This window comes from Marmota marmota, unplaced genomic scaffold (assembly GCF_001458135.2).
Source record: "Marmota marmota marmota unplaced genomic scaffold, marMar, whole genome shotgun sequence".
NCBI classification, from domain to species: Eukaryota; Metazoa; Chordata; class Mammalia; order Rodentia; family Sciuridae; genus Marmota; species Marmota marmota.
This window is the reverse complement of record NW_026000164.1, coordinates 2,761,633-2,771,532: the sequence shown is the minus strand read 5'-3', so window position 1 is coordinate 2,771,532 and position 9,900 is coordinate 2,761,633. Positions and strand designations below refer to the sequence as shown.

Here is a 9,900-nt window from a genome sequence, read left to right as displayed (position 1 = left end):
CCCCCCGCCCCCCCGCCCGCCAAAAGACAACATGGCAAGAGAATACCCTGGCCAGTGGTCCTTTTAGGCCTGTTAGGGACACATCTGGGAATCCAACCACCTCGCCACTACTGCATCAACACCCCTTACTCTTGGCCTTTAAGTCCTAACGAACTGGAGCAATCCAGTGGCTCCTCAATTCCAGGTCTAGACCTAGAACTGTTTTCTAGGTGGTCTATTCCTTTGTCTTCAAACATGCCGGCACAAGGGCATGACAGAGACCAGCTCACTATCCTTGTCCACCAACTCCACAGTGACACTCAAACACTATGACATGACCAGCTAGAGAAGAGGCAGCAGGCTGGAGGCAGGAGAGGAGACTCTGGGAGGGACAGCTTCCAAACCTGTGCTTCCAGGACGCTGTTCCTGACTATCCAGTGGTGGTCTCCCACTACCTGGACTTCCTCCCACACCCCTCCTCCACTAACCTGCTGTTTTCCAGTGAGGCCATATCGCCCAATGATCTTCCTCATTTCCTCCTTCTCTTTGATCTCTGGGTAGCACTTCATCATGTACTCCAAAGGGGACAGATCTAAATCCAGCTGCTCCTGTAAATGCTGCAGGAAAAATTGGGACCCACCCAGGTGTGACTGGTAGCCGGCTTTAAAAGGAGCCATCTGGGTTACCTGCTTGGGTAATTTTCTATCTCAACCCTAGGCACTTGTTCAGGATTCAAGGAGAAGCAGGTAGGAGCTAACTAGGTTTGAATTCCTGGGGGGAGGCGTTGGGGCCAGATGCAGCCCCTCCCTATACCCTGGGCAACTTCCTGGGCCCTGACCCCAACCTGTACCTGATGGTAACGCCCTATCTTGACGTGAGAATGCTTCCGGATCATCCCATCTGTGGGTAGTAGCTAGGAGGAAAAAAGGATTAAATAGAAATATAAGCACATAAAAGAAAATCTGAATAGAAGCACACACAGGCAGAGAGGGAGCAAATACCCGGCACAGTGAACCGGGCTCTACAACTTCTGAGACAGAGATCCCTTCACCAAGGCAGACTCTCAGTCTGGCAGCTCTAAAAATATTCAGGATGACCTATTGAAACAGGCATTCATTTTCAAGGGTGGAGAATGAATTTATTAAGTAGTTATGAACTGTCCACTATAGAATGCACCAAAGGAATGCATTAGCAATGAACTTGGATATGGGCACAACATCCATTTTCTAAAGAAAAACATTATCTCCAAATGCAGATATTCCTATATCCAAAATGCTAACTAAAAACACAAAAATCACAAGGGACATGTGCTCCAGCCTTAGCCCTGACCCGCAAGGAGAATCCCCCTCTCCCGCTGTGCCCTAACCACTCTGGGTGGTTCACTCACCAACAGGGTACCCAGACTCTGTAAGAGTAGAGGCCCCTACTCTTAGAAGCAGCCAAGTTCTACCTGAGCACCATACCTCTCCAGTTAGCAGCTTCAAAAGTGTTGACTTCCCAGCTCCGTTGGGCCCTACCAGAGCCACTCGTGTGTCGAGGTCAATACCAAATTCTAGATTATTGTAGATGCAAGGCTGAGGTGGGTATAAGAGAGACATGGACACAGGCTGGAGTACTGATCTACTCTGCCTGTGGAGTCCCAGTCACCAATGGAACACTGGAGAGAATGGAGTGCTGAGCCCAACCACCACCTCCACCTGCCAACCAGCTGGGCAGCTCTCCTTCAGGTATCTGAAGGGCCAGCTTAAGTCCTTGGATGAGGTAGGCAGCTGCCAAGCCCACCCCAACACAGGTCAGCATGATAGGAAGAGGTTCCTGCTGGCTACCACAGGCCCTGGAAGATGCACACCAGCCCCAAGCCGCCCACACCCGGGCTTGAACTTACCCCATCTTTTGTATACTTGAAGCTCACGTTCTGCACCATAATGACAGGTGGAGGGATCTTGCCACACGGTGGGAAATAAAATGACAGTGTCTAGGAAAAGAAAAAGACACTTATCAGGCTGGTAAATTCTCAAACCCCAAACCTCTGGCCACCTAACCCCACCTGACCCCACCTTGTCACTCACGACCCTTTCCGTCAGTCCTGATGCCATCATTTTCTGTAGTGTCTTTTCCTTGCTCTGGGCCTGCCGGGCCAGCTTGGCACTGCCATGACCAAATCTAGCAATGTAGTTCTGAAAGAGACCAAAAAAGTGGGTTTGAAGTATATGCAGGCACCAAACAACTCCTGATGATCATAGCCAGACACAGTGGCACATGCCTGTAATTGACTTGAGAGGCTGAGACAGGAGGATTGCAAGTTTGAGGCCAACCTCAGCAGTTTAGCAAGGCCCTAAGAAACTTATTGAGACCCTGTCTCAAAAAGGATGGGAATGTAGCTCAGTGGCAAAGTGTTCTGGCTTCAATTCCCAGTACCAAAAAAAAAAAAAAAAAAAAAATACTTCCTCCTGACTTCCTTTAGCACCCAGCCTCCCCAGATACCTCCTCCAATTGTCTGATTTGATTCAGATGGGAAAATGTGCACTTGCCTCTACAATCTCCCTACCTTCATGTGTGCAATCTGATCTTGCTCCCAGTGAAACCTCTTCATCTGGTTCTCCTCCAGCTCCAGTCGTGTCTTCACATACTGATCATAATTACCCTGCAGGAAAATGCACCAGGCAAGCAGGCAGCTTAAACCTGGGTCTCAGTTCTGGGTTCTCAGAGTTTAGGGGGATGAGGGATGGCACTGACTTGGCCTTGGCTCTAAGGCTGTGCAGTAAGAAGAAAGGAAGTATATCAAAAGAAGCACATCCTAAACTAGAATGCAAGGTCTTTTCAATTCTGTGCCTCTTGCTCAGTCTAGACAGGCCAGGCTCCAAGGCAAATCCTTAGATTAGCCACTTCAGACACTTCAGCATTGGGAACAACCCTGAAAACCATTCTTATACTGCTCTCATGAAGCTCAGAACTCCAAAACACCATCTCCCACTACCCGACCTCCAGAGGCCGATGCCCCACAAGGACTGTATGAGCAGTCCCTAGGTGAAAAAAACAGGCTGACTGGATTTAGGACCTGGAAAACTCTGTTCAACTGGATTGCCATGGTTTCTGTCTGCCAAACAACCTGGACTCAAGCTAAATATTCATTAAAAAGTTAAGTTGCAGAATGAAATACTACGCAGTCACTGAAAAGAGGTGGATTTACACATACCCATTTGGAAAGGTATTTAAAAACAAGAATAAAAATTGTATTAAGACCACAACTATGTAAAAAGAAAAGGATATATGAATGTAGAAACTTCCTACTAATGCTTACAAGTACATACCAGGTAAAGACTATTAACACTCTGTGGCAAGTATAAATACATGAGAAAGACTTTAATTCTCACTTTTTACATGGTTTTTGAAATATTAAAGATAAAAAGGTGAGGGACAACATGGAGGTGCTAAGACCTTAATCCCCACCCTCCTGTACTCAGGGAAGGCGGGTTCAGTGCACTGACTCTCATGACAGAGTAAAGGTGCCATGTGAGAAGGTAAAGGGAGCTGGCCTTCCCCGGTCACTGAGTGAGAGCAACTTCTTTGCCATAAGGCAAACATACACCACATGCATTTGCTGCCAACCCATGGCCTATGCCTGAAAGCAATGGCTTTGGGACTAAAATAAAACAGGCTACAGGGACTCCCTGTCCATATCTTTTTTTAGCAATAGGGAGAAAAGAGCTGTTAGGCTGCCTTTTTTAAAGGAGAACTTCCGAGATTTATAAGCATAGAGATGAGTGTGGGAGAAGCTGAGGTCCACTCACCGTATAGTACTTCAGTTTCTTGTTGTGCATATGAATGATATTGGTACAGACACCATTCAGGAAATCTTGAGAGTGGGACACCAGGACCAGGATGCGCTTAAAACTGCAAAGTCCAAGAACCAATTAGGAATGTACTCCAAACTAGAGACAGGTGACAACAGGTAAACTTAGAGTTGGGCCCAGAAAACCTTCATCTTTTTCCATCCTCACAGCTAGCCACTCTTTCTTTGGATGTACTGTGCAATTCTTGGCTGTCAAGTGCCTAAGCCACCACTGCAACATTTACCTGTAAGGGGATCTGGTGCCTTTTGAAGTGTGACAAGACAACCTGAGCCTCAGCCTTGTGTGACAAGACAACCTGAGCCCCAGCCTTCTGCTCCTTCAACAGAATGGCATGAATATGGTAACAAGAGTGATGGTAAGAAGTGCCATGTATACAAATACACCCCTAAGTGTATCCAGAACTGCAGGGGGGTAGAGGGGAAAGGGCTGAAACAATGCAATGAAGAACACAAGGCTTTTCTTTTTTCAAAGAAGCACTAAGCCACTAATTTTTTGTTGTTGTTGTTGTTTGTTTTTAATGCAGGGATGATGGAGAATATTCCAGGTTTCTAGTCCTTTAGCCATAAAAGGATTATGACCATACTGGCTATTTTTTCCTTTGTTACTGCAATCTGATCTTAGATGGGAGATCCCCATCAAATGTATATAGCATACAACTAGGAAAAGAATACTGTTTTTAGTAAAGATACTGGGTTCTTTTTTGTTTTGTTTTGTTTTGTTTGATACTGGGGACTGAATCCAGGGGCACTTTAGTACCACTGAGCTACATTCCCAGTCCTTTTATTTTTTATTTTGAGAAAGAGTCTCACTAAGTTACTGGGGCTGGCCTCAAACTTTCCATCCTCCTGCTTCCTTAACCTCCAGAGTCGCTGGGACCCCCCTGGGCTGATACTATATTTTAAGGGGAAAACCAAAGAGGATTAAAACAAACAAACAAACAAACAAACAAAAAAACCACCTCTCTCACATTTCAGATTACACACAAACAAAAAGGCCAGCCCTCAGGGGCTCAGCACTTCATCTAGCCTTACTTTCAGTCTATTTTCTCAATGTTGCACTATGGTGCAGGTTCTGCATCCATTTTCTTTACAGACTGCTCAACTGCCCCCCCTGGGACCTGCCCATTCCCATCCCACACCCAACTCCACCTCCTTACGTCTTTAGTTCTTCTTCCAACCACACACAAGCGTCTAGGTCCAAGTGGTTGGTGGGCTCATCCAGGAGCAGCATGAAGGGCCGGATAAAGAGGGCTCTGAAGGACAAGAAAGGAGACAGAGGCAACTCATCATCACAGGGGCCACATGGAGGGGACCAAATTGTCTGCTACATGCAATTTTGGTTAAGCCTGACTTGAGTCCCAAAATCAACCTGGGTTCTGTAACTCAGAAGAAAGAGGAGAACTAGGAGAAACCAGAGTTGCAGAGCTGAGATAAAATGTAGAAAACAGGGCTCAGAGGCACAGGAACATAGTCTGGGGAGAAGGCTGAAAAGTCCTTATGAGTCTGTAAGTCTTGTACACTGGGGCTGGTGAAGAGGAACCCAAAAGGGTATTGAGAGAATAAACTGGTAAGTAGAAAGTATTCATGGTGCACCAATCTGGAGGTGCTGCCAGAAAGGAAAATCTTCTTAAACCGGAAAGCTCTGATTGCCAAACCTGCAGTCCCCTCACCTTGCAAATAAGATTTTACAATCTTTGATTTGTAAATCTTATTACAAATAAGATTTCTGGGCACCAAACTCCAGTATTTTGCGGGCATCAATGTGAAGGGGAGGCTGGGAATTTGTGTTTATCAAAGTTCCTAGGTGGATCAGAGGCAGCTAACCAATGCTAGCAGGTAGAAATACTATGGTTTGAAAGTGGCTTGTCCCCTATAAAACTTATACTGGAGCTTAATCTCCACTGCAAGGTGTTAAAAAGTAGAAATGTAATTCAACTATGGTGCTTAGCAGTAGGTCCTTTGGGAGGTGATTAGCATCAGATAAGGTCATCAGGGTAGAGCCCCAGGAGTGAATACTAATGGCTTTATAAGCGGGAAAGACCAGGGGAGAAACCTACCCCATCTCTTGCCAGATGATACCTGCATCACCTCAGGACTCTGCCAGCAAGAAGGCATTACCAGATGTGGCCCCTTGGCCTTCAACCTCAAGAACCATAAGCCACCACACCTCTTTATAAAGTGTGTAACCTCGGGTACTTCATTATAGTAACAGAAAGGGGACTGATAAAGCTAGGGACTCTGGGGAATGCCAGACTACAGAAACTCACCTTGGGCCCAGATACCAGAAGATAAGGACGACAGATTCACAATAGTTGTCTAACATTTCATCTTTATAGTAAGAATTAACAGGTAAAAAGGGAGTCAGGAGAGGAAAGAAACAGACAATTCCACCATTTTACCTGGGGCCGCTCCAGGGAGCCCTAAACCCTGTGTTGGGTCCGATGCTGCGCTAGGTCAGTCTGGAGTACCACAGCCATGAAGCCCACTCTCCTCTCAGTCCATCCTTATTACCCACTCCACACCATCAATGTTTGTGTCTCCTTGCCACTTACTGACCACTAGTCCCTGTTCCAAACAGTTCTACTGGAGTGAGCATCAATTCTGAGAGACAGAGAGCTTCAAGAGTGGGGAAGGAGAGAGAGACTCACCTGGCAAGGGCAACCCTCATCCTCCAGCCCCCACTGAAGTCTTTTAGCTTCTTGCGTTGCATGGCAGGTGTAAAACCCAGTCCGTGCAATATCCGCGAGGCCCTCATCTCTGCCTTGTCAGCATCCAACTCCTCCAGGCGCTCGTAGAGTTCCATGAGCTTCTCACACTCCGCTGTGGGCAGCACAGGGCCGTCAGGCTCCCTGCGGCTTTCCCAAGAGGAAGCCCACCCCCGCCCCTGAGCCTGGAGCCCTACCATCCTCATGAGCTAGCCGCTCAGCCTCCCTCTCCAGCATGGCCCGCTCTGTGTCCACTTCCATCACGCACTGCAAGGGTGTTTTGTCACTAGGGGGCATCTCTCGGGTCAGATGGTAGATATCGATGTGCTCAGGGATGGGCACTTCACGTTTCCCAATAGCAGAGAGCAGCATGGACTTTCCTAAGAGGGAGAGAAGAGGGCACTCAGTAATTTCTCTATTGTTCCTCTCTACCAGTTGCTTACAGCCAAACCAGGACCTCACTATTCCTCCCTTCATTTGTCCAACCCTCCTACTTTCCACTCTTTTTTTTTTTTTTTTTCAGACAGAGAGAGAGAATTTTAATATTTATTTTTTAGTTTTTGGCAGACACAACATCTTTGTTTGTATGTGGTGCTGAGGATCGAACCCGGGCCACAGGCATGCCAGGCGAGCGCGCTATCGCTTGAGCCACATCCCCAGCCCCTACTTTCCACTCTTAGGGTAACTTTCCAACTTTCATCCAATTCTTGTCCCACTCCATCTCCTTCATGTATTTTTTTTCCACAACAGCTTCACATACCACTGCTCCCTGAACCCTCTGGACTTTTCCAGCACCTACTATCTAAATTATTCAGGTGGTGGTGTGTACTACTGCCACGTACTGCTAATTCCTTTCCTCTGGGTAAACCTGGTCTCCACCCATAATGCATACTCCTTGCTTTGTACACAGCTTATGCTAAATACCTGCTAAGTGACAAATGAGCCAAGGAGAGGACCCCCTCCCCACACCTTCTAAGGGCCTCACCTATTCCATTTAAGCCAATAAGGCCATAACGACGGCCTGAATTTAATTCCAGTTTGGTGTCACTGAGCAGCTCTTGACCATGAAAGGTGAGTGAGAGGTTGATAATGTGGACATCAGTACTATTGGGGTGAGAAGCCAGGACACCAGTGACAGCTCGAGCAGCAGCTTTCTTCATCTCAAAGTCCTCTAGCTCCTTGGTCAGTAAATCCACTTCTGGGGGAAAAAATGCAATTAGGGAAGGGGGCTGACAGTCAGCTCTCACACAAACAGGCAGATAGATCCTAAAGGACCTGGGCTGAGGCCATGCTGAGCAGACTCGGAGGTTTCACAGAGTGAGCTTTATACAGAGTGCACACTAACTCAGATCTGCCCAACACCCTGCTTTCTTGGATACCTTTTACTTTGCAATCTGTCCTTTGGATTCTAAGCTTCTGTTGTCCATGTCTTGTCCTACTGTGTCCTTGTTTACTCTCACAATTTTTTTTTTTTTTTGTGTGTGTGTGTGTGTGTGTGGTGCTGGGGATTGAACACATGGCCTGTGCATGTGAGGGAAGCACTCTATCAACTGAGCTATATCCCCAACTCCTATTCCTACAATTCTAAACTTCCCATCCTCTACTATTATGGCCAAGAGTGAAAGTGTCCTGGCTTTATTGAACCAGCTTTATCCTAAATTCTTATTTTGGAGACAATTTCTCCGACTCAACTCCATCACTTTTGTTTTTTGTTTTGTAGTTCTATGGATTTAACCTAGAGGCACTCTACCACTGAGCTACATCCTCACATTTTGTGTTTTTTACTTTGAGACAGGATCTCACTAATTTGCAGACTGGCCCTGAACTTATGATCCTCCCGCCTCAACCTCTGAGTTGCTAGGATTACAGGCACACACTACCATGCATGGGTCTGTCATTCATTTTTTACCTCTTTGTATGTATACCTATCTGTTATTTTGTATTAGTGATTCTCTTTTCCTCTTCAAACAGTTACCTAGAGTCTGTCTGTGAAGTAGCTCACAAAAAGAAGTATCACCCAAGACATGGTCCCTGTATTCTTAAGAGCAAACAATTTAGATGAAGAAATAGGAGACACAACATAAAAAGGTAAGTAACATTATAAGATAGCATAGGGTACAATGAATGGGAAATTACTAAGGTCAAGTTTAAGTGTTTTTGCTATCTTGAACTGAGCTTTCAAAGAAATGTCAAATGTAGCTAGCACAAACACATGGTATATTAAAACTTAAAGGTGTAAAAGAACAGAAATATACTAACTATTCAAAGGACAACGAATAGTCTGGATGTAATAAAAGGACTTGGTGGGGAGTTTCCAGGGTACAGGGAAGAGGCTGATTATATTGTAAAGGGCCTGGAATATTCTTTATCTGCCATGTTTTCCTATCTAGATTGCAAATCATCAGAGAGCAGACTATGTTTATAGTACCTTGGTGTGTAGCACTATGTCTAACACTTGAGGCATGCTCAATAAACAAATACTAAAAATATCGTTTCCAGGAAGAGCGCATAAAACAATTCATAAGTTACTTCATGTAAATATAATGCACGTGTATCATGGCAAGAGCCCCACATGCTGGACACCATGCATAGAAATGAAAACTGAGAAATGGACAGGAAACTGACCACCTCTTTATAGTCCAATAGAGTTTCAAAGCAGCTCAACAAGTTGCATGTTTGCTTGCCATTTGTTCAAACAGGGTAGCACAAACTCCAATGCTACTAATTTATCATGAAAATTTTCATGGCCCCAGCACCAAGACTGACTGAGAGCGAGGCATGCCTTATGTCTTAGTACCCAACCCTGGAACTCACCGCTCCCTCAATTCACCTGTAGTCTCTCTGCCATTGGCCTCATTTTTCTCCTCTGCTGCCTGTGGTTCTGTCACAGCATCTCCGTTTTCTTCATGTCCCTTTCTGGGCCGCTGTCGAGCTTTGGCAGCTTCCTTCTTTTTGGCAGCCTTCTTCTTGGCCAGGTCAGAGGGCATGGTGCTGAACCACAGGGGTAGGTCACTGTTCTTTCAGGGAGTCTGAAGGAAGGCAAACAGATACTCCAGATTTCTAAACTTACTGGTAAGAATGCGTGAGCCCTGCTCCATCCCGCCTGGAATTTTCCTATCAAGCCTCTGATGCCAGCCTCTGCCCCGGCCTAGTCTGTCCCAACTTGGCCAGGGTCTCTCAAGCCACTTCTGGGCCTGCCGCTCTTCTCTTCCTGACATCTCTTCCCTCTGGCCCGGGTCCCCACCCCCAAGGCCTTCTTCACTTTGAAACCCCCTTCCTTCAGGACCTTCAGCTGGAGCCAGGCTCTGCCACTCCGCAGAGGTCCCATCTCCAGTTCCCCGTGACCTGGCGCTCCGCACTCCG

General features: G+C 46.3%; 1 protein-coding gene across 2 annotated transcripts in view; it reads right to left on the bottom strand.

Moving 5' to 3' along the window:
• Abcf2 (ATP binding cassette subfamily F member 2) overlaps positions 1-9,900 on the bottom strand; it is an 11,706-nt gene extending 1,806 nt beyond the window's left edge. Inside the window, exons 1-13 of one of the 2 annotated variants that reach the window (XM_015493657.2) lie at positions 9,824-9,900; positions 9,368-9,566; positions 7,523-7,735; positions 6,735-6,917; positions 6,481-6,652; positions 4,990-5,085; positions 3,771-3,873; positions 2,528-2,623; positions 2,037-2,156; positions 1,865-1,954; positions 1,443-1,553; positions 830-892; positions 468-596 (exon numbers count right to left, since the gene is read on the bottom strand). In XM_015493657.2, the coding sequence (XP_015349143.1) occupies positions 468-596; positions 830-892; positions 1,443-1,553; positions 1,865-1,954; positions 2,037-2,156; positions 2,528-2,623; positions 3,771-3,873; positions 4,990-5,085; positions 6,481-6,652; positions 6,735-6,917; positions 7,523-7,735; positions 9,368-9,524 (1,533 nt within the window). In that variant the 5' untranslated portion in view covers positions 9,525-9,566; positions 9,824-9,900. The remainder of the gene's footprint in view (positions 1-467; positions 597-829; positions 893-1,442; positions 1,554-1,864; positions 1,955-2,036; positions 2,157-2,527; positions 2,624-3,770; positions 3,874-4,989; positions 5,086-6,480; positions 6,653-6,734; positions 6,918-7,522; positions 7,736-9,367; positions 9,567-9,823) is intronic. The other variant, XM_015493658.2, reaches the window with a different exon arrangement.